This window comes from Dendrobates tinctorius, unplaced genomic scaffold (genome assembly GCF_039654945.1).
Source record: "Dendrobates tinctorius isolate UK_male_01 unplaced genomic scaffold, ASM3965494v1 ptg000014l, whole genome shotgun sequence".
Taxonomy (NCBI): Eukaryota; Metazoa; Chordata; class Amphibia; order Anura; family Dendrobatidae; genus Dendrobates; species Dendrobates tinctorius.
In genome coordinates this window covers 3,634,753-3,660,424 of record NW_027361682.1, presented here as the reverse complement: position 1 = coordinate 3,660,424, position 25,672 = coordinate 3,634,753, and the positions used below count along the sequence as shown (strand labels likewise).

General features: G+C 43.1%; 2 protein-coding genes across 3 annotated transcripts in view; one reads left to right on the top strand and one right to left on the bottom strand.

The window, feature by feature from the left end:
* The window catches only part of LOC141073880 (gastrula zinc finger protein XlCGF66.1-like), a 38,408-nt gene extending 14,601 nt beyond the window's left edge, over positions 1–23,807 (top strand). For both annotated transcript variants that reach the window (XM_073561411.1, XM_073561420.1), the window contains exon 7: positions 22,692–23,807. In XM_073561411.1, coding sequence (XP_073417512.1) covers positions 22,692–23,617 — 926 coding nt within the window. In that variant the 3' untranslated portion in view covers positions 23,618–23,807. The remainder of the gene's footprint in view (positions 1–22,691) is intronic.
* Positions 1–25,672, bottom strand: part of LOC141073676 (uncharacterized) — a 502,533-nt gene that overhangs the window by 213,524 nt on the left and 263,337 nt on the right. The gene's annotated exons all lie outside the window — the stretch shown is intronic.

Genomic DNA, 25,672 nt, shown 5'->3' with positions numbered 1-25,672 from the left:
TATTCTGCCCCATGTCCAGCATTCTACCCCAGCACCCAGCATTCTGCCCCCATGTCCAGCATTCTGCCCCCATGTCCAGCATTCTGCCCCCATGTCCAGCATTCTGCCCCCATGTCTAGTATCCTGCCCCCATGTCTAGTATCCTGCCCCCATGTCTAGTATCCTGCCCCATGTCCAGCATTCTGCCCCCAGTCCAGCATTCTGCCCCCAGTCCAGTATTCTGCCCCCAGTCCAGTATTCTGCCCCCAGTCCAGTATTCTGCCCCCAGTGCCCAGCATCCTGCCCCAGTGCCCAGCATCCTGCCCTAGTCCAGCATTCTGCCCCCATGTCCGGCATTCTGCCCCATGTCCGGCATTCTGCCCCATGTCCGGCATTCTGCCCCATGTCCAGCATTCTGCCCCATGTCCAACATTCTTCCCCCGTCCAACATTCTTCCCCCATGTCCAGCATTCTGCCCCATGTTCAGCATTTTGCCCCACAGCCAGCATTCTGCCCCATGTCCAACATTCTTCCCCCGTCCAACATTCTTCCCCCATGTCCAGCATTCTGCCCCATGTTCAGCATTTTGCCCCACAGCCAGCATTCTGCCCCATGTCTCTCATTCTGCCCCCAGTCCAGCATTCTGCCCCATGTTCAGCATTCTGCCCCCAGTCAAGCATTGTGCACCATGTTCAGCATTCTGCCCCCAGTCCAGCACTCTGCTCCCGGGCCCCCTGGATCGCCGCTGTCAAAAAAAAAAAAAAAAAGTTATCCTTACCTGGCCATGGTCCAGCGGCGGGCAAGGCTCCCTCCATCCCTCCACGCTGCAGCGCGCTCTAGCCGGCGACTGACACTGACGTCAGACGCCGGCGAGATGCGCGCTGCGGCTGTCGTCAGCTGCCAGCCTCCGATTGGCTGGCAGCTGTTAACTATTGACGTGCGGGCCGCCGGGCCCACATGTCAATAGTGTTTAGCTGCCGTCCGCAGCGCCGCTAGCCAGGGCCCGGTTTACCTGCTGGTAGGGGCCCGGTGAGCAGAGAGGAGACCGGGACCAATGCGGGCCCCCCTCTGCCCGCCGGGCCCCATACGCCAGTCAGGGCAGTAATGCCCTGATGGCGGCCCTGGAGCCAACTCCGCATGCCATCTGCACAACATCCCAGCTTCACCTTTGCAGACTTCAAGACCCTAGCTTTTCGTGTCCTCGGCAATGAATATACACAGGGAAACTCTTTCACCCTTGCTCCTCTAGGTGGGTCTATTCCTGTTACCCCTCCATCTTTCCAGATGACATCGCCAGGTACCATGCAAGTTACACAAGCTGCGCAGACTCCCCCTGTGGACTCCAAGGCATCCTTTGAAGCGTGTGTAGATGACATTGCCAGAGGACTCGAGCAAGTCTCCCAGCAGATCAAAAACCTGATTATTCCACCTTCACGTTCCAGGGAACAAACTCGGGACAGTACTCTCTCCCCTGAGCCTCCACTCAGAAGTCTACCTTCAGACAAAGCTGCTCGCCATAAGAGACCGCTCTGTCAGCACTACCACAGATATGGACACACCGAGACCCAGTGCTATCAGTTAAATGGGCCACCCCGAGGCTGAGGACCGCTACTCGGGAGGAAGGATCCACGTGGGTGCCTTGCTTCATCTTGCCCTGCCCGCGCATAACTGTCTACACCGGCTCACAGGTAACCACTTTGCAGAAGCAGGCATATCTTGAACATTGGGACTTTAATGACTTAAATAACCCTCCAGATGTCTGGATGAACATTATAGCTAGTAATGGTCAGCCCATACCTCACCATGGTTACTGGGAGCCCACTATTGGGATTGGGAACATTAAGCTCCAAAGACAGGGTGTCTGTTATGACTATGGACAGGATGGTTCCGCCTCCATCCTGGTCAGGGTTAACTTTAGTTCGCCTCTCTTTGGTTCTAGGCCCGCTATTTAATGTTGGAAGTTCCTGGACTTGGTGTCGGTGATACTTCCGTATACTCGGTTTGTGGTTGCTGACCCAGGTTACTCATCCATAATCATTGTGCCTCTTTGCTTGTGTGCATTGCTGTGTATGACCCGGTTTGTCCCCTGACTTTTGCCTCTGTATCCTGCTTTTTACTGCCCTGTCCCTCCTGGTTATCTGACCTCTTGGCTTGTTTCCGTTTACTCTATCTTATCCCTAGGTACCACATTCTCGTCTGGCTTTTGACCCTCGGCTATCCTTGGACTACGTTTACTTTCTGTGCCCTGTACTCCGCGCGCTCAGTTGCCTTCCGTGTCCTCACACGAGGTGACTCTGCTCCCTGGTCATGTGACTGCTTAGGCTCAGGTCCTTGTGCACTGTGTGCCTGGCTCCTTCACTACCTGCACTTGTTCATGTGCCCACTAGGCTGCGCCAGCGACACCATTGGTGTCATCACATTGTCATTGTAACTGATGTAGAGGATGAGGGTTTTGCTGTAATGGTTCTAGGCATGAATGTTCTTATAAATTGGTTTCCAAATGTGTTGTCTGCCTTGCATGCCTCTCTACCTACAGCTACATCTTCCGATCAGTGGACCATTCAGCATGCCATCTGTGTGCTTGTTGCCCAGCAGAAGTTTGCAAATAGCAAAGGTGAAATTAGCCGTATCTGTACCTGAAACACCCAATCAGTGATTCTACAGCCTAGTTCAGAGACTATGGTATGGTGCCGTGCCTGAACAGGTATTGAAAATCAAGATTATCAGGCTCTCCTCGAACCAATCCTGCTAGAAGGACAACCATTAGTGAAAGCTGCTCATTATCAAGCATTCAGTAAGCACCCTTTGGATTTCGGTAAGACTACTCTGATTCAGCATCTAATCCTCACATGTGACCATCCTCCCATCAAGGAGCGACATCGTCCCATACCACCTGCGTGGATTACCACAAATTGAACAACATCACACACAAGGATGCCTACCCCTTGCCACAAATTGAATAGTCCCTGACTTCTCTCGGATCTGCCTCCTACTTCTCTACACTTGACTTAACCTGCGGATACTGGCAAGTTCCCATGGCGCCTGAGAACAGAGAGAAGACTGCCTTTACCACATCAAGGGGCTTTTTGAATTTAACTTTATGCCTTTTGTGCTTTGCAATGCCCCTGCTACGTTCCAATGACTAATGGAGAGATGTCATGGCCACGAAAATTTCCAGAGTGTCCTTTACCTTGATGATGTCATTGTCTATTCACAGACATATGAAGACCACATTCATAATCTGTATGAAGTCTTCAAGGTACTAAGCCAACATGGCCTCAAAATCAAGCCCTCCAAATGCCACTTGCTAAAACCAAAAGTCAACTACCTTGGACATGTGGTAAGCGTGGAAGGGGTACAACCTGACCCCGACAAAATTACTGCAGTTCAAAACTGGAGAATGCCAACTACCGTCAAAGAAGTCCGAAGATTTTGGGGATTTGCAGGCTACTATCGCCGCTATATTCCTCACTTTTCTCAAGTGTCTGACCAACTTACTGAGTTGCTACGGGGATGTCCCAAGGAAAACTACAAACGAAGACTTCCAATAGACTGGACAAATCATCAAGAACATGCATTCCAAACACTGAAAATCTTTCTTACCAAACCACCTATCATGGCTTATCCTGATTACATTCAGCCATTCCTTTTGTATATAGATGCTAGCCTCCAAGGGCTACAGTTGTGACCAAAAGTATTGACACCCCTGCAATTCTGTCAGATAATACTCAGTTTCTTCCTGAAAATGATTGCAACCACAAATTCTTTGGTATTATTATCTTCATTTAATTTGTCTTAAATGAAAAAACACAAAAAGAATTGTCCTAAAGCCAAATTGGATATAATTCCACACCAAACATAAAAAAGAGGGTGGACAAAAGTATTGGCACTGTTCGAAAAATCATGTGATGCTTCTCTAATTTGTGTAATTAACAGTACCTGTAACTTACCTGTGGCACCTAACAAGTGTTGGCAATAACTAAATCACACTTGCAGCCAGTTGACATGGATTAAAGTTGACTCAAGACTCAACCTCTGTACTTGTGTGTACCACATTGAGCATGGAGAAAAGAAAGAAGACCAAAGAACTGTCTGAGGACTTGAGAAACCAAATTGTGAGGAAGCATGAGCAATCTCAAGGCTACAAGTCCATCTCCAAAGACCTGAATGTTCCTGTGTCTACCGTGCGCAGTGTCATCAAGAAGTTTAAAGCCCATGGCACTGTGGCTAACCTCCCTAGATGTGGACGGAAAAGAAAAAAATTGACAAGAGATTTCACCACAAGATTGTGCGGATGTTGGCTAAAGAACCTCGACTAACATCCAAACAAGTTCAAGCTGCCCTGCAGTCCGAGGGTACAACAGTGTCAACCCGTACTATCCGTCGGCGTCTGAATGAAAAGGGACTGTATGGTAGGAGACCCAGGAAGACCCCACTTCTTACCCTGAGACATAAAAAAGCCAGGCTGGAGTTTGCCAAAACTTACCTGAAAAAGCCTAAAACGTTTTGGAAGAATGTTCTCTGGTCAGATGAGACAAAAGTAAACTTTTTGGGCAAAGGCATCAATATAGAGTAACCTTAGAAAATTATGGAGGGCACCACTGAATGGGATCACCAATTACATGCTATATACCAACATCATAGACCAGAAAAGAGGCATGTAAATAGGAGGGATCACCAATAAAGTATAATAAAATACAAGATAATGAACTTTTTATTAATCATCCAAAACAAACAACATGCAGTGCAAATATAAAAACAATTAAAACCGCACAATTGCGTTCATTTTACATACCCAAAAAGAGGGGGTAATAACCTCTGCACAAACCCTTAATAATTCTATGTATAACAAATGTACTTGCAATACACCTGGTATAGGTATATAAAGTCCAACAACAAATAATGAAAGAAAGTGACATATATTCCACCATCCACCTAATATGATAATGGATGCAAACTGCCTAATAAGTATAGCAAAATATTTGAACAAGCAGACTTATTCAAAGAAGCACAAATCCTTGTTGTCAAATTGCCCCCAGCAAAAAATACTCCAACCCAAATGGAAACTTGGAGGATTTATAAAGGTGTTATGCTGCTCATGCAGTATGAACAGACCAATGATCAAGGGACCCAATAGCAAATGGCCCCCTCTATACAACCTGTTAGGAGCAAAATAGTGCTGGCAGGTTAAACCCTGGTCCAGTGACCAGTGGAGGTAGGAATGAGGAAAGGTGAGGCAGAGGCAGAAGAAACGCCCGACGCGTTACGCCAGAACAACTGGCTTCATCAGGAGCAGTGTCATGTTGTGAGTGGATGGTATATAAGTACCCATAAAATCAACTTACAGTCAGGGAACAGGTGTAAGCTTGAGGGTGGGCCCAGACACAGTGTGAAACTCGCAAACCGGAAATGAGTTGTCCGGTATTGCACAGCCGCAGTAGACCGAGGTGAAGTAAGCATAATGGTGTGCCAAGATGGCGTCGAGAGAACTCTATTGCGCATGCCCCAAATAGCGCAACTACCGGGAACACACCGGAAGTAAAATATCCGGTGTTGCGCAGCCGCAATGGGCCAAGATGAAGCATACAAGGTAGACCAAGATGGCGTCCGGCGAGCTCCAAGGCGCATGCTCAGATCAAAAAAACACTGATGTAAGAGTAAAGGGCCCAGACCGTCACCCGAAACCTAGCAGAGACCGGAAGCAGTAACCATATAGAGACACGGTCACTCTGAAGTACAGACAATATAGGAGTCACAGAAATAAGATGAATGTACCAAGGGGGCATGTAGCAATAGAACACAGTTCCATTCAGGTACTAGTTAGTACAGTGGCCCGCCCAAAATGTGACAAAATGCCATGCAGTGAGGGAGGGGGGAGGGGAAGGGGGGAAGGATGGAGGGGGAAATTGAGATAACAACAAGCTATATCATTATGATGAAGTCACATATATACCCTGCAGTGAAATAAATGGAGCAACTAGCCTAAAGTGTGCAGAATATTTAATTAAAAAAACATGGTTTTTTATGCAGATCGAATACAATTCATCTGCAAGGTTGAAATGACAAAATGATATAGATTAATGCTCCTTTAGTTTTATTCACATTTTGCCCCTATAGCTTATTACAACCAAATAGTACAGCAGTAAATATACACATACGCTGGATATCAAGAAGACAAGGGAATGATTCAAAAAACGGAATATATGATATGATATAAAAAATGACTGTCCCCCATAAAGAGGCACAAAGGACGGCAAACATTGTAGAAAGCAGACAGGCCCATCAAAGATCTAAAGCGAAATTGATTGTAGTGACCAGTTTTCAATCTGTGAAGACAAAGGTTGGATGCTGGGCAATAAAGATGTCAATGTCCAGTTTGAACCGTAAAGGAGGAGGAGACTAAGAAATCTGTTGGGATAAAAATGAAACATGGAAAAACTATAAATAACCATGGTACACAAAAGCCATAGAATACAAACCCAGAGGGAGCACAACAAAAAAACGCAGTCATTTAAAGTTGTTTATAAAACCCTGTAAAAAGTAATTCTGCATTAAGGCCCCTTGGAGAGAGACTGCCCAGATCGTGTATCCATTTGGATTCACATCTGAGCAGTCTCAGGCCCACATCACCCCCTCTGATATTAGTAGGCACTTCTTCCAGAACCATTGCCCTTAATCCCATGGAGCGTCCATTGTGTACCTCTAAAAAGTGTGCAGCCACTGGGGTAATATGTTTGCCTTTTTCACGATCCCTGTTAGTAGTGGAGATATTAGAAAGATGTTGTTGTAATCTCCTTCTGAGTTCTTGAGTGGTTTGTCCCACATAAATTTTTGGACAATTACAGACAAGGGCATAAACTAAGTTACGTGACTTGCAATTAAAGTATGCCTTTTTGGGTACAATCTGGAAAGGGTAGATAGGTAAAGAAATACCATGTCGGGCAACCATATGCTGGCACACGTTGCAATCACCACAAGGATAGGTTCCCAAAATCCTAGCCCCCCCTGTTCAGTCTAACCGTGGGGCATACATAGTGGCTGTGGCATAACCGATCCTTGAGATTGCGAGCCCTTCGTGCTACCAGAGTGGGCGAGTTGGAGATATGTGGAACCAATTTTGCCTCACTTAGTAAAATACCCCAATTCTGGCCCAGGATTTTGCGTACATCGTGCCACTGGTTGTTATAGGTAGTCACTATCCCTATGGGTCTAAAAGACTCACGTGACTTCCTCTGTAACAATTCTGCACGTGTACTTGTTCTTGCTCTTTGATAGGAGGCTGAGATAACTTTCTTGGGATAACCACGGCTCTTGAAGCGATCCGTCAATGTTCTTGCTTTAGACAAAAAGTTCGATGGATCACTGCAATTCCTTTTGGCTCGAAAAAACTGACCTGTGGGGATACCATTTTTTAAGTGTTGGGGGTGAAAGCTGGTATAATGTAGGAGGCTGTTGGTGGCTGTAGGCTTACGGTATAGATTGGTGGAGATATGCGAACCTTCCAAGGAGAGACTGAGATCCAGAAATTCCACCGTCGCACGAGAAATGTTAAACGTTAATTTGATATTATAGGGATTCTGGTTCAGCTCACTGATGAATGTTCTGCAACTTTCTTCTGTGCCTGTCCAGAAAAATATGACATCATCAATATACCGTAGCCATTTGAAGCAGTATGTTTTAAAGCCATCATGAGGATACACCACCAACTCTTCCCACCACCCCAAAAACAAGTTCGCATAAGAGGGGGCACAGCGTGCTCCCATAGCAGTCCCCATGCTCTGTCTGTAAAAGGTCCTGTCAAATACAAAATAGTTTTTATCGAGGATAAAGAAAAGCAAATCCAAAAGGAAGCGGTTATGTGCCTTATCGCCCATGGAATCGTTGTTTAAGTGAAAGGCAATAGCCTCCAGCCCCAAATCATGGCTAATGCTCGTATACAGGGACTCGACATCCAAAGTGACCAACAAAGTCTGTGATGGTAAGCAAAGATTACTCAAGATTTGAATGAGATGTGTCGAGTCCCGAATGTAAGAGCTCAGATTGGCGGCAAGGGGCTGTAAAAAGAAATCAAGGTAAATACAAGGTTTTTCAAACAAACCCCCAATACCAGAAACAATGGGTCTACCAGGTGGATTTTCCAAGGATTTGTGTACCTTAGGAAGAAGATAAAAGGTAGGTACTATTGGATCAACAGTAGTCAGAAAATCAGCCTCCTTCTTATTGATGGTCCCCTGTCGCAAAGCTTGCCCAATTAAGGCATCCAATCTCTTTTTGAATATTTCACTGGGATCAGCTGGAAGGCGGGTATAGCATGGAGTGGCTTGCAGTTGACGCATCACCTCCTGTAAAAAGAGAGAGTTAGGCCACAGAACAATATTACCCCCCTTATCAGCTTCCCGTATCAAGAAGTCCTTGTTATGTTGTAAATCAAGGAGTGCTTTGTATTCGTCCTTACTTAAGTTTTGACTCTTATGAGTATCCAGAGGGAGATTCTGAATATCCCGACATACATTCATAAAGAAGATATGGACTGCTGGGAAGAGGGCCAAGGAAGGTGTACTTTGGGAAGGCAGGCGGCTGGTGAATGGTCTTCTGGAGGTCGTATTTTCATTCTCCTGCAACAGGTCCATCAGGTCTCTAAGAACTTGTCTATCAACATACCGAAAATTATCAACTGGAGAAGGATGATGGTAAAGTAATTTGAAAGTCAACTGTCGACAAAAGAGATACACATCCTTTACAAGGGTAAATTTATCCAAGATGTTCATAGGAGCAAAAGTTAGTCCCCGTTCCAAGACAGATCTCTCAGCTGTAGTGAGATTATGAGATGTTAAGTTGATAATTTGTAAATTACCTGGACCAGATGTGACACCTGTTGCAGATGAGGAGGAAAGGGTGGTTACCGTTTCCTGCGATTGTACCTCGTTTCCCTCTTGTAAGCTGGAGACATCTGGTTGTAGCCCCTGTTTCTTTTCCTTGTGCCTCCTAGTCTTGCGTCTGCCCCTCCTGCTGCTCCTTCTGGGTCGCTGTGGTCCGAAGATAAAAAATCACTAGAAGACTGTTCGTATCTAGGATTGGTTTCTTTATGGGTCACTGTTTGAGAAAAAGTAGCCCGCTTGTTCCCCCTATGTCTCCACTTATAAGCTCGGCCATTATTGAAATCCATTTTATCCCGCTGAAATTTATGGCGTTTCCCCTCTATGATCTCCTTTTCAAATTTATCTATAACTGTTTTTAGTTGCTGTTTAAATGAAGACACCATAGTAGGGTCAAATGTTTGGAGTTTAATCTCCATAAGTTTAATGTCATCCTTAAGTTTGACCAGCAGACCCTGATCATGGGCTATTAACATGTCCATCAGCAAAAGGGAACATTTAACCAAATCAGCCTCCCACATATCTTGAAAAGTTTCATCAACTTCCCAGGCTGGAAAGATTTGTACTCTCAAGCCCCTTGGTATGAGACCAGTGACCTTGTACTCCTCCAAACTCCTTATGTTCCACCATACTTTTGTGAGTGATTTGTGTAAATTAATCAACTCATTGGTAGTGGCGGTAAAACTCTCGTCTGTGTTAGATGCACCACCTGGATTACTGTTGCCTGTGTCAAAAATCCCCTGGGCCCTCTGGCACCAAGCTGTTTCCCTGGCAGATAAATCCATCTCTCAATGGTAAGATACCAATAAAGTAACAACAGCGTGCCTCCTCCTTAGGAAAGGGGAACCAAAAGGGGTACCCCAGAAACAATTGTAACCTTAGAAAATTATGGAGGGCACCACTGAATGGGATCACCAATTACATGCTATATACCAACATCATAGACCAGAAAAGAGGCATGTAAATAGGAGGGATCACCAATAAAGTATAATAAAATACAAGATAATGAACTTTTTATTAATCATCCAAAACAAACAACATGCAGTGCAAATATAAAAACAATTAAAACCGCACAATTGCATTCATTTTACATACCCAAAAAGAGGGGGTAATAACCTCTGCACAAACCCTTAATAATTCTATGTATAACAAATGTACTTGCAATACACCTGGTATAGGTATATAAAGTCCAACAACAAATAATGAAAGAAAGTGACATATATTCCACCATCCACCTAATATGATAATGGATGCAAACTGCCTAATAAGTATAGCAAAATATTTGAACAAGCAGACTTATTCAAAGAAGCACAAATCCTTGTTGTCAAATTGCCCCCAGCAAAAAATACTCCAACCCAAATGGAAACTTGGAGGATTTATAAAGGTGTTATGCTGCTCATGCGGTATGAACAGACCAATGATCAATGGACCCAATAGCAAATGGCCCCCTCTATACAACCTGTTAGGAGCAAAATAGTGCTGGCAGGTTGAACCCTGGTCCAGTGACCAGTGGAGGTAGGAATGAGGAAAGGTGAGGCAGAGGCAGAAGAAACGCCCGACGCGTTACGCCAGAACAACTGGCTTCATCAGGAGCAGTGTCATGTTGTGAGTGGATGGTATATAAGTACCCATAAAATCAACTTACAGTCAGGGAACAGGTGTAAGCTTGAGGGTGGGCCCAGACACAGTGTGAAACTCGCAAACCGGAAATGAGTTGTCCGGTATTGCACAGCCGCAGTAGACCGAGGTGAAGTAAGCATAATGGTGTACCAAGATGGCGTCGAGAGAACTCTATTGCGCATGCCCCAAATAGCGCAACTACCGGGAACACACCGGAAGTAAAATATCCGGTGTTGCGCAGCCGCAATGGGCCAAGATGAAGCATACAAGGTAGACCAAGATGGCGTCCGGCGAGCTCCAAGGCGCATGCTCAGATCAAAAAAACACTGATGTAAGAGTAAAGGGCCCAGACCGTCACCCGCATCCTAGCAGAGACCGGAAGCAGTAACCATATAGAGACACGGTCACTCTGAAGTACAGACAATATAGGAGTCACAGAAATAAGATGAATGTACCAAGGGGGCATGTAGCAATAGAACACAGTTCCATTCAGGTACTAGTTAGTACAGTGGCCCGCCCAAAATGTGGCAAAATGCCATGCAGTGAGGGAGGGGGGAGGGGAAGGGGGGAGGGATGGAGGGGGAAATTGAGATAACAACAAGCTATATCATTATGATGAAGTCACATATATACCCTGCAGTGAAATAAATGGAGCAACTAGCCTAAAGTGTGCAGAATATTTAATTAAAAAAACCATGGTTTTTTATGCAGATCGAATACAATTCATCTGCAAGGTTGAAATGACAAAAGGATATAGATTAATGCTCCTTTAGTTTTATTCACATTTTGCCCCTATAGCTTATTACAACCAAATAGTACAGCAGTAAATATACACATACGCTGGATATCAAGAAGACAAGGGAATGATTCAAAAAACGGAATATATGATATGATATAAAAAATGACTGTCCCCCATAAAGAGGCACAAAGGACGGCAAACATTGTAGAAAGCAGACAGGCCCATCAAAGATCTAAAGCGAAATTGATTGTAGTGACCAGTTTTCAATCTGTGAAGACAAAGGTTGGATGCTGGGCAATAAAGATGTCAATGTCCAGTTTGAACCGTAAAGGAGGAGGAGACTAAGAAATCTGTTGGGATAAAAATACAGGGTTTTATAAACAACTTTAAATGACTGCGTTTTTTTGTTGTGCTCCCTCTGGGTTTGTATTCTATGGCTTTTGTGTACCATGGTTATTTATAGTTTTTCCATGTTTCATTTTTATCCCAACAGATTTCTTAGTCTCCTCCTCCTTTACGGTTCAAACTGGACATTGACATCTTTATTGCCCAGCATCCAACCTTTGTCTTCACAGATTGAAAACTGGTCACTACAATCAATTTCGCTTTAGATCTTTGATGGACCTGTCTGCTTTCTACAATGTTTGCCGTCCTTTGTGCCTCTTTATGGGGGACAGTCATTTTTTATATCATATCATATATTCCGTTTTTTGAATCATTCCCTTGTCTTCTTGATATCCAGCGTATGTGTATATTTACTGCTGTACTATTTGGTTGTAATAAGCTATAGGGGCAAAATGTGAATAAAACTAAAGGAGCATTAATCTATATCATTTTGTCATTTCAACCTTGCAGATGAATTGTATTCGATCTGCATAAAAAACCATGGTTTTTTAATTAAATATTCTGCACACTTTAGGCTAGTTGCTCCATTTATTTCACTGCAGGGTATATATGTGACTTCATCATAATGATATAGCTTGTTGTTATCTCAATTTCCCCCTCCATCCCTCCCCCCTTCCCCTCCCCCCTCCCTCACTGCATGGCATTTTGCCACATTTTGGGCGGGCCACTGTAATAACTAGTACCTGAATGGAACTGTGTTCTATTGCTACATGCCCCCTTGGTACATTCATCTTATTTCTGTGACTCCTATATTGTCTGTACTTCAGAGTGACCGTGTCTCTATATGGTTACTGCTTCCGGTCTCTGCTAGGATGCGGGTGACGGTCTGGGCCCTTTACTCTTACATCAGTGTTTTTTTGATCTGAGCATGCGCCTTGGAGCTCGCCGGACGCCATCTTGGTCTACCTTGTATGCTTCATCTTGGCCCATTGCGGCTGCGCAACACCGGATATTTTACTTCCGGTGTGTTCCCGGTAGTTGCGCTATTTGGGGCATGCGCAATAGAGTTCTCTCGACGCCATCTTGGTACACCATTATGCTTACTTCACCTCGGTCTACTGCGGCTGTGCAATACCGGACAACTCATTTCCGGTTTGCGAGTTTCACACTGTGTCTGGGCCCACCCTCAAGCTTACACCTGTTCCCTGACTGTAAGTTGATTTTATGGGTACTTATATACCATCCACTCACAACATGACACTGCTCCTGATGAAGCCAGTTGTTCTGGCGTAACGCGTCGGGCGTTTCTTCTGCCTCTGCCTCACCTTTCCTCATTCCTACCTCCACTGGTCACTGGACCAGGGTTCAACCTGCCAGCACTATTTTGCTCCTAACAGGTTGTATAGAGGGGGCCATTTGCTATTGGGTCCCTTGATCATTGGTCTGTTCATACTGCATGAGCAGCATAACACCTTTATAAATCCTCCAAGTTTCCATTTGGGTTGGAGTATTTTTTGCTGGGGGCAATTTGACAACAAGGATTTGTGCTTCTTTGAATAAGTCTGCTTGTTCAAATATTTTGCTATACTTATTAGGCAGTTTGCATCCATTATCATATTAGGTGGATGGTGGAATATATGTCACTTTCTTTCATTATTTGTTGTTGGACTTTATATACCTATACCAGGTGTATTGCAAGTACATTTGTTATACATAGAATTATTAAGGGTTTGTGCAGAGGTTATTACCCCCTCTTTTTGGGTATGTAAAATGAACGCAATTGTGTGGTTTTAATTGTTTTTATATTTGCACTGCATGTTGTTTGTTTTGGATGATTAATAAAAAGTTCATTATCTTGTATTTTATTATACTTTATCGGTGATCCCTCCTATTTACATGCCTCTTTTCTGGTCTATGGCATCAATATAGAGTTTACAGGAGAAAAAAAGAGGCATTCAAAGAAAAGAACACGGTCCCTACAGTCAAACATGGCGGAGGTTCCCTGATGTTTTGGGGTTGCTTTGCTGCCTCTGCCACTGGAATGCTTGACCGTGTGCATGGCATTATGAAGTCAGAAGACTACCAACAAATTTTGCAGCATAATGTAGGACCCAGTGTAAAAGCTGGGTCTCCCTCAGAGGTCATGGGTCTTCCAGCAGGACAATGATCCAAAACACACTTCAAAAAGCACTAGAAAATGGTTTGAGAGAAAGCACTGGAGACTTCTAAGGTGGTCAGCAATGAGTCCAGACCTGAATCCCATAGAACACCTGTGGAGAGATCTAAAAATGGCAGTTTGGAGAAGGCACCCTTCAAATATTTGGGACCTGGAGCAGTATGCCAAAGAAGAATGGTCTAAAATTCCAGCAGAGCATTGTAAGAAACTCATTGATGGTTACCGGAAGCGGTTGGTCGCAGTTATTTTGGCTAAAGGTTGTGCAACCAAGTATTAGGCTGAGGATGCCAATACTTTTGTCTGGCCCATTTTTGGAGTTTTGTGTGAAATGATCAATGTTTTGCTTTTTGCTTCATTCTCTTTTGTGTTTTTTTCATTTAAGTCAAATTAAATGAAGATAATAATACCAAAGAATTTGTGTTTGCAATCATTTTCAGGAAGAATCTGAGTATTATCTGACAGAATTGCAGGGGTGTCAATACTTTTGGCCACAACTGTAGGTGCTGTTTTATCACAGGTCCAGGACAACAAGGCGCGAATGATTTCTTGTGCTAGCCGCAGTCTCAAAGGAACTGAGAAGAATGACAATAACTATAATTCATTCAATCTTGAACTGCTTGCACTTGTCTGGGCTGTTATAGAAAAATTCAAGGATTACCTGGCTGACACGCCCTTCACTGTCTACACAGACAATAATCTGCTAGTGCACCTGAATACTGCCCTGCTAGGAGCCATGGAACAACGGTGGGCTTCACACCTAGTGAACTACAAATTCACAGTCAAATACCGCAGTGGCAAATCAAAAGTCAATCCTAATGCATTGTCCTGACTGCCTGTTGGAGAAGAACCACCCTAAGATGACATTTGGGAAGAGGTAGAAATGCCTCCTTTCTATTCAAGGTATGCCCAACAGAGTCCTATCACTTCCTCTGCTGAAAAGGAAGAAACTCATTCCAAGACACATGCTGAACCTCTTAAGAACCATCCCTGTGGAAGAAATTACAAGAAGAAAGCGGATTCCTGGGAGAACTCCATGACTTATCACTGGAAGAGTTCCGCCCCGGCTACAAAAGCTCATCTTGATGTGGGACTTGCCTGCCTCTGGAGACAGAGAAAACGCCCATTTGTGCAGAAAGGGCTCATAATGAGAAACACTTTGGACCCTGTCTCAGGCGATAGACCACCAAATACTCATTACACGGCAAGATGCACGAGTCATCCTTGAAGCCTATCATGATTGTTCTGGCCATTTCGGTATCCAGAAAACTGAAGCTACCATCTGCCAAAGGTTTTACTGGGTCAGTATGAGAGGAGACATTGAGAGTTGGTGCCAAGAATGTCCCACATGTAACATCACAAAAGATGGATGCAGAGATTAAAAAGTGCCCCTTCACCCTATCAAGTCACAAAAACCAGGTGAAATTGTTGTTGATGATGTGAAATTGGGTCCAACGCACTCTGGCTATTGCTCCCGTCAAAGATCTTACAGCCAAAACTGCAGCAGAAGTCTTCTATACCAAGTTCGTCTAACACTATGGATGCCCAGACCACACCCTCACTGATCGTGGATCTGCCTTTGAATCTCAACTTTTCCACAAGCTGTGCAAGTACAGAGATTGCAAGAAACTGTGTAACACCGCTTAGCATCCACAAGGAAATGTGAAAGAGTAAACCAAGTCATTATCGGTATGCTGCGCGCAGCTTCTGCCACCAAGGGAACTGAGTGGCCTGAGATTCTGAAAGATCTTGTCCACATCTACAATAACACTACCTATTGCTCAACAGGTCATACTCCATTTTATCTGGTGTTCTGCCGACAAGGCCAGTTGCCATTAGACTTGGCTCTAGGTGCACAAGTACCTGACACCATTAATCCTTTTACACAAACGGACAGAATGATTGAACACCGCAGATGCATGGCGGAAGCCAAGGAAATTGTTGATTCTCGTATGGAGGAAGCAAGAAGAAGAAGACAACAAGAAGACTATAATCAATGTGCCCATGCTAAGCTCTTACAAATTTGCAACTGAGTTTGGCTATGAAACAACCATCGGACTCGAAATTTGGATACACTTGGGGAAGTTGAACCGTACACAATAACTGCTACACCCTTTCCATTGTCTGATGTGAACGAGATATCCAAAATTGGTTGGAAACCCCACACGGTAAACAGAAATCGCCTAAAACTGTGTCTCAAGGGAGAACTCCTAAGGGAGTCACCTCTACCCAAGTCCCCTTTGATTGGAACAAAAAATCCTCCTGATTCATCCGAAAGACTACTGAACCTCGCTGAACTTATCTTTGCTCCACAATTTGTGTTTCCTGTCTATCATCGGTTAATAATCTTTATTTTTAATAATAATAATCTTTATTTTTATATAGCGCTAACATATTCCGCAGCGCTTTACAGTTTGCAAACATTTTCATCACTGTCCCCGATGGGGCTCACAATCTAAATTCCCTATCACAGTATGTCTTTGGAGTGTGGGAGCAAACCGGAGTACCCGGAGGAAACCCACGCAAACACGGGGAGAACATACAAACTCCTTGCAGATGTTGTCCTTGGTGGGAGCCACGTTGCTGCCCTACCTCCACAGAGAATACTTTTCTAACACCTGAAGAGGCCACAGAACCTGATCTGATCTCCAGTCAATGGACAGTACCTTTGAGCTGCTCTGAGCGGAACACAAAAGGTATCCTACCTGCTCATTACAGTAACTAGGTACCTCATCATATATCCTTCTTGAATATGTCCTATTGGCATTTACATATTTGGATTTACTAGATTAATATGTGTTCTTTTTCTAGTTAATATAACAGGTCATGGACTGTGCCTGGCTAACAAAGCCAATAACTCTTAAACTCCACTAACCCCATTTACATGTAACAGTATTATATTTATTACTAAGAATTTTTTTATTCTCATGTTTATCTACTATTGCATTTTTCTAGGTATGGACATTTACATCAAATGCCTAGAGACTCTATCCCTAGAATGTTCTGAAAATTTCTCATGTGCACATCCTGCGTTGGTTTTTTAGTAATTATTCCATTTTGCCATGCACTTGTGTATACTTTTCTTCTGTATTCCTAGCTGTCATTTGTACAAGGCTTCACCCTCCAACTGAAAGAACCAACTGAGAATGGTGAAAGAAAAAACCTGGCAGAAGCCGTGAATATGAAATAAATGTGAAAAGGATAAAATTGCTAGATAAAATAGCCTTTATTATAAGAATGGCATAGCAACAATTAGTATAAAATTAGTGCGTAAAAAAGGCAGTTTATACCGCTGTAATTGAGCATATGTTTATAAATTTATATATGACCATAAATAAATTAATAGAACGGACCAAACAACAATATGCTCTTATATCATATATACCCAAACTGCTCTGGCCCAGTTTAAAATCCTTATGTAATTAACCAATAATTTGGCTTAAAAAATATACGTTTTAAAAAGTGCAAAAAGTAATTGGTCTGAAGGGGCGCGTTCAACAGGCACACCGCGTTACCCACCCTCACAGGTATTATGGCCTTACTAATCTATTATTGACCTTCTATCTTAACCATTCAGCCCACATGTCCAGCTGTTGTTCAGCACATGTTAAGTGCACGGAATTATATATTGCACATTTATCATTTTTGTATTTCTATACACTGCCACAGTTTGAATATTTGCAGCACTGAGTTTCACTTTGCACTTTTACACAATCTGCAATTTTGCACAACTTCAGAGGAATTACTTTTTGCATTATTTTTGCACTTTTTAATACGTATATTTTTTAAGCCAAATTATTGGTTAATTACATAAGGATTTTAAACTGGGCCAGAGGAGTTTGGGTATATATGATATAAGAGCATATTGATGTTTTGTCCGTTCTATTAATTTATTTTATTTACGATCATATATAAATTTATGAACATATGCTCAATCTATTACAGCGGTATAAACTGCCTTTTTATGCACTAATTTTATACTAATTGTTGTTGTGTCATTCTTATAATAAAAGCTATTTTATCTAGCAATTTTATCCTTTTCACATTTATTTCATATTCACGGCTTCTGCCAGGTTTTTTCTTTCACCATTCTCAGTTGATTCTTTCATTGTGTACCGGATGGTCTGCCATCCAACTATCTGGGAGGGGGCACATTTTTCGCATAGATGAAATATTATATTGACTCATTGAGTCTAATTGTTTTTATTTAAAGTGAGCTCTCACAGTTAATCTTCACCCTCCAACTGTACGATGAGGACGGCATTTCTTAAGAGGGGGAGTTTGTGGTATTCCGGTACCCATTCTACTGCTGCTGCATGAGACAGCTGTCGTGTTGCAGTAGATTTGTTCCAGTGTGTCAGAATTAGTTTGGAAACTGTGAGTTAGAAAATGTGATACATTACATTGTATATCGATGACTCATAAATGCGCTTTGCTGCTATCTACTGGCTAACGTGTGTATATTGGAAGTTAAGTGATCACTTTCCTCACAACAAGCTGCCATAGAAATGGCTGGGAGGAGCCTCCCAGCTCAGGACTCACACTTCCTTAGGTAACTTCCAGTTTTGGGCAGTTCAAGCTGCCTGAGGGAGTAAACACTACTGCTCCCATCACAGTTTTCCATGTGAGTCCACGCTGAGGGGACATCTTTCTCCACATAATCTCCTCAAAGTCTCATCCTGTCAGTAGAGATACAGCTGCCCATGTGCTCTCCTGCAGGCTGGTTATCCTGTTTGCTTCTAGCCAGGACCAGATCCACGTGGCTGTTACGCCACTGACTTTGCTTAACCTACACCCTGCGATACGGAACGGTAGGCTCAAAACCGTGAGTACTTCCACACTTTAGTGTGTTTCCACAGACAGCCAATCTGTAAAGGTCCCTCCATCAGTGTAATATTTCTCAGACTACACATAGCACTTCATCTAATAGCAAGTAAAGATAACTCTGCTCCAGGCGCCCTGAGAGGCCATAACCACGCTTGTCTCATGATTAGAGAATCATTACTTCCATATGCACAATATACTGTGAACTTTGCCTTAAAGAGAAAGACTGTAACCCGTTACCTCTTTCAGTAAAATTGTTATGTTTACACATTCACCTGCGTATCTGGCTGCTTGAGATTGCACAAACACCACGGGTGCTCCAAAACCTGCACCCAGACACCTGCTACAGGAGTGCCCCCGGGGGGGTCCTATACCATCTACAAGTGCCACCTCCCTTTATTGACAATTGTTGTGGACACGAGGGAAGTGTTGAGCGGTCCAGCGACCCACATCAGCTACCATGTTTTCTAATCTTCATGTTTTCTGAATGTGTATGTTCTGCTTTGCATGTCATACTGTGGATACCTTGTGGCTTATTTATAGCATATGTGCTTTTCATTGCTTGGTCCATTTGGTTCATTGTTTATCATGTCCCATACAATTCTACCTTCAGGGGTGTGGTTTATTCGCCAAGTTCTCATACATGTTTCTTAAGTGGTTTTAATGTTTGCTGTGTCTCAGATGTCTAAATAAAGACTTATACATTTTGTATTATGTGGATGTGCACACAATTTTTTTGGTTGGTCTTTTTCTTCTCCAGTACTCGGTTGTTATCCCTACCAGGTGTTGCATCCCATCATTATATTTGTGTTTGTCTCTATTTCACACAGTAGTGCGCCCTCTGCCCCTCCTTGTTACCACTTCAGCTACTGTGACATCATTATCTGCTGCCAGTGGGACTATATTCCCCAGCTGGCCCTTCTGCAACATCTGGCGCCTCCCCAGTGGCTCACCACATATCCGTCACCCTTTAACAGGGATTTGGGCACCACTGCATTAAGTCTCCAAGTCACCCCAACAATTAGTTGCCAAGTGGTATGTTACAGTTCATGACAACAAAACCAAAAGAAATAAACTGGGGTGTAAGCTGGTATGCATGCAAAGTGTAGGAGAATATTCACACTGGCCATTAACCCCTTCACGATATATGACCTATATGTACGTCATATATCTTGTCCCTGACCTTGATGCGGGCTCCAGCGCTGAGCCCGCATCTCTCTCCGCACGTGACAGCTGATTTAACCATCTGTTTTGTACCTTTAACAGGTGCGGGTGAACTAGAGGTCCATTCGCTGCTGTTTACCAGTTAAAGCTCTGTCAGCGGGATTTAACAAGCTCCAGTCGGAAGTGCATTGCCGTTTGTCACGTAATCAGGGGCACCAATGGGTTATTGTGAGGGCTGGGGCTCTGCAGAAGGCCCCCATGCCTGTAACTATGATATTCTGCAAATATTGTGCTGGCTTTCATAGGATATCGTGATTTTTCTATACATAGATCACAGCTTTAAGTCTCCTAAGAGGCCTATTAAGTAAATAAAAAGTGGAAAAAAAGTTATTACAAAATGTGAAAAAAAACACAACAGTTCAAATCTCCCCCCTTTTTACAGGCATTAAAAATAAAGCAATTTAAAAAATACACATATTTGGTATTGCTGTGTTCAGAAATGTCTGATCTATCAAAATATAAAATAAATTAACCAGTTCTGTAAACGGTCTAACGAGAAAAAAATTGAAACATCAGAATTAATTTTTTTGGGCAGCCACAACATTACAATAAAATGTAATAATAGGTGATCAAAACTTCGTACCTACCCCATAATCAGGGCACATAAAAAGAGAGCCGCCGCTGCCCCCCAAACAGCACAGAGAGCCGCCACTGCCCCAGCACAGATAGCCGCCACTGCCCCAGCAAAGAGAGCCGCTGCCGAACCAGCACAGAGCACCGCCGCCCCAGCACAGAGCACCCCTGACGCACCAGCCTGGGATGGGATTTCCCGGAAGCCACCGCACCAGACTGGACTACCGAACAACCAATGTGACCACACCTGTACCGATTCCCCCTGGTAAGCTGAATTCGGACTGTAAAACGGACCCCCATTTGACACATTTTTTGTTTTACCTAATTTCTTTTTGAAAATTTGGGGTGCGTCTTATAGTCTGGTGCATCTTATAGTCCGAAAAATATGGTAAATAAAAAATAAACTATACCTGTTTATCTGCATACTCATACTGACCTGGGAAATCATTTTGTTAGGTCAGTTTTATCATATATTGAACATGGTAAATAAATTGTAGAATTGCCCTTGGATTTTTTTCCCCTATTTTCCAGTACGCTATATGGTAAAAATCAATGGAGTCATATAAAAGTACAACTCATCCCTCAAAAAAACAAGCCCTTATATGGTTATATTGACAGAAAATTAAAAAAAGTTATGGCTCTTGGAAAAGGAAAAGAAATAATGAAAACGAAAAAAAAAAACTGAAAATGTCCATGGCATGAATGGGACGGTTTGAGGTTAGAACTGTCCAGCTTTTACGATTTTCTTTAAAATCAAAAACAGTGTTTACTAAATACCCTATGTTATTTATATGCACTTTTGCTTTTTACTTACTTATAGCAGGATATATGTTAATTTTGTTTCTATCTTAGACATCTTTGACCATGTTATGGTCTTAAGCTGAAAAAACTAAAGTATGGAATAAGGCAGAATGTAGGTTAGGAACAAACCAGGGTCGATTTATAGTTGTGATACAACACTGTTTCCGTCGTGGTCCTAGTCAGATAAAAATTGAATTTTATTACAAATTGTCAACATTTTTATGCTATATACACTCACTGGCCACTTTATTAGGTACACCTGTCCAACTGTGTGTTAAGACTTAATTTCTAATCAGCCAATCACATGGCGGCAACTCAGTGCATTTAGGCATGTAGACATGGTCAAGACAATCTCCTGCAGTTCAAACCGAGCATCAGTATGGGGAAGAAAGGTGATTTGAGTGCCTTTGAACGTGGCATGATTGTTGGTGCCAGAAGGGCTGGTCTGAGAATTTCAGAAACTGCTGATCTACTGGGATTTTCACGCACAACCATCTCTAGGGTTTACAGAGAATGGTCCGAAAAAGAAAAAAAATCCAGTGAGCGGCAGTTCTGTGGCCGGAAATGCCTTGTTGATGCCAGAGGTCAGAGGAGAATGGGCAGACTGGTTCGAGCTGATAGAAAGGCAACAGTGACTCAAATTGCCACCCGTTACAACCAAGGTAGGCAGAAGAGCATCTCTGAACGCACAGTGCGTCGAACTTTGAGGCAGATGGGCTACAGCAGCAGAAGACCACACTGGGTACCACTCCTCTCAGCTAAGAACAGGAAACTGAGGCTACAATTTGCACAAGCTCATCGAAATTGGACAGTAGAAGATTGGAAAAACGTTGCCTGGTCTGATGAGTCTCGATTTCTGCTGCGACATTCGGATGGTAGGGTCAGAATTTGGCGTAAACAACATGAAAGCATGGATCCATCCTGCCTTGTATCAACGGTTCAGGCTGGTGGTGGTGGTGTCATGGTGTGGGGAATTTTTTCTGGGCACTCGTTGGGCCCCTTGGTACCAATTGAGCATCGTTGCAACGCCACAGCCTACCTGAGTATTGTTGCTGACCATGTCCATCCCTTTATGACCACAATGTACCCAACATCTGATGGCTACTTTCAGCAGGATAATGCGCCATGTCATAAAGCTCGAATCATCTCAGATTGGTTTCTTGAACATGACAATGAGTTTACTGTACTCAAATGGCCTCCTCAGTCACCAGATCTCAATCCAATAGAGCATCTTTGGGATGTGGTGGAACGGGAGATTCGCATCAGGGATGTGCAGCCGACAAATCTGCGCCAACTGTGTGATGCCATCATGTCAATATGGTCCAAAATCTCTGAGGAATGCTTCCAGCACCTTGTTGAATCTCTGCCACGAAGAATTGAGGCAGTTCTGAAGGCAAAAGGGGGTCCAACCCCTTACTAGCATGGTGTACCTAATAAAGTGGCCAGTGAGTGTATATTACCATATTAAAATTAATATATATTTCTAAGAATTGGCCTCAAATTTTTTTTTAAAAAATGTCATTTTTATTTTTTACAGATGACAGGACCATGAGGTTAGAGAAATATGTGATATTTTCACATTTTAAAGAAGATAAATTTGAAGACCATGCCATTTTTCCAGAAACACCTTCAGCCTTTGACAGTAAACATCTATCATCTGATCTTTTTGAAGAGGTTCTATCTACTGATTCATCACAGAGTGTTAATCAAAATAAATATAACCAAAGGGATGATAAAGATCAAAACGCTCACAGAAGTAAGAGACCATTTTCATGCTCAGTATGTGGGAAATATTTTCAAGACAAATCAACTCTTCATAAACATCAAAAAATTCACACAGGGGTGAAACCATTTTCATGTTCAGAATGTGGAAAATGTTTTAGAGACAAATCAGCTCTTGGTAGACATCTGAGAACTCACACTGGAGAGAAGCCATTTTCATGTTCAGAATGTGGGAAAAATTTTAGAGACAAATCAACTCTTGTTACACATCACAAAATTCACACAGGGGAGAAGGAATTTTCTTGTTCAAAATGTGGAAAATCTTTTACTCACAAATCAACTCTTGTTAATCATGAAAAAATCCACACAGGGGAGAAGCCATTTTCATGTTCAGAATGTGGAAGACGTTGTTCTACGAAATTTGATCTTGCTAAACATCTCAGAGTTCACACAGGGGAGAAGCCATTTTCTTGTTTAGAATGTGGGAAATGTTTTACAGAGAAATCAAATCTTATTAAACATCAAAGACATCGCACAGGAGAAAAAAGATTTTCATGTTCAGAATGTGGAAAATATTTTACAGAAAAATCAACTCTTAATGATCATCATAGAATTCACACAGGGGAGAAGCCATTTTCATGTGCAGAATGTGGCAAATGTTTTAATCGGAAAACAAATCTTGTTACACATCAGAAAATTCACACAGGGAGAAGCCATTCTCTCGTTCAAAATGTTTTATAAAGGCATTTAATCTTGTCACACAACAGGGAAGTCACACAAAAGTAATTTTCATGCTCAAAATGTGGGGAAAGTTTAAACAACAAATTTAATCTTATTCTACACAACATACATTACACAGGGTGATGTTCATTTTTATTTTAATAATTTACTTGGAAAATTGAATGAGTTAAAATAAAATATAAAACAGTTACTGTCAATGTAAAGTCCGATTTCATACAAGAGAACGAGAAAACAAGGCTGTGTGCCCACGTAGCGATTTTTACGCGCTTTTGCCGCGATTTTCGGCGAGAAAACGCAGCGAAAACGTTTAAAAATCGTGCACAGAACGCCCCCCATGCATTCCTATGGCATTCCGCACATGCTGTGCTAATGCTGCGCTTTTTTCCGCGGCAGAATCGCATCGCGGAAAAAATCGCAGCATGCTCATTCTTTTGTGCGGAATCGCAAAGAATTGCCGCGATTCCGCACCCATAGGAATGCATGAGAATCGCTTACTTCCCGCATGTGGCTATGCCCACCATGCGGGAAGTTAAGCGCCTCATGTGCGGTTGGTACCCACGGTGTGGAGGAGAGGAGACTGTCCTCCAGGCCCTGGGTACCATACCCCTGTAAAAAAAGAATTAAAAATAAAAAATCGGGGTATATTTACCTTCCGGCGTCCCGCGCTGCATTCCCGGCCTAAGCGTTCCCAGTAATGCCTTGCGGCACGGTCCAGTGATGACGTAGTCTCGCGTGACTCTAGCGGTCTCGCGAGATCGCTATAGCAACGCGAGACTACGTCATCACAGGTCTCGCAAGGCATTACTGGGACCGCTGAGGCCCGGGATGGCAGCGCGGGACGCCGGAAGGTAAATATACCCCGATTTTTTTTATTTTTTTTTAGCATTTTAACATTCTATCTTTTACTATTGATGCCACATAGGCAGCCTCAATAGTAAAAAGCTGCTCACACTTGTCAAACACTGTGTTTGACGAGTGTGACCAACCTGTCAATCACTTTCCAAGCGATGCTTCAAATCGCTTGGAAAGTGCTTGAATATCGCACACGAAAATCGCGGCAAGATCACGATTAAAATCGCGGTGAAATCGTGCGGAAAAAAACGCGCGATTTCTGGGAAGGAGTCCGGTTTTTGGTGTGCGTTTTAACACGCACCGTGGGCACATAGCCTTAAACACAAAATGATGATTAAAGAATGTTTTTACTTACCATTGAACATCTGTTGTCAAATAGAATTCAATAGAAGCATCTATAAGCTGATTGGGCATTGTATTAGATTCACTCATTGATTAGTATGTTAAACCTCCTTTAGCCTGTCTGTCTGCAACAATTCATCATGACATGGATTTGAAAAGCAAGAATATTGAGCAGGGAAAGGTGGAGCTGTGAAGTAAAGCTGTGTGAACGCACAACACAGAGGTCTGCATAAAACGGTTGTCCACTATTAGGACAACCCCTTCTCACACCCAACTCTTGGCCCCGATAAAATAAAAAAGCTTATTCTCATCTCCCGTGCCAGCGATGTTCCATTAGTGTTGCTACTCGCGGATCCGGGGCTCTCGTGTGGTTGTGGTGACACGTGACCCTGGCGCTCAATCAGCGCTTGCGTCATTGTCCCCGCCTTAGTAAGTTTTGAACATGAAGAGGAAGTCTAGACTGCATCTATTCTCTGACTTCCTCTTCATGTTCAATTCGTATGGAGGCGCTGATCGGACTTAGGGGTAACGCATCATCACAACCGCACAAGAGCCCCGGGACCTCGACTGCCAACACCGCTGGAATGGCGCCTGCATGGGAGGTGAATATAAGCTTTTTTATTTTATCAGAGTCAAGCGTGGGGTATGAGAAGGGATCGTCTTAGTAGTGGACAACCCCTTTAAAGAAGCACTCCCATCAAAGTTTTTATCCTCTTAATATATTAGGGCTCACAAAGCAGCGTCATTTCAGACAGAGGGATACAAAAAGCCTAATTTGATTGTGGTGTACTACTGCTGTGTTCAATAACACATTGAGAATGGAGTGATGTGCGACAGAAAGTGTGTTCTTTAGCTAGTGAG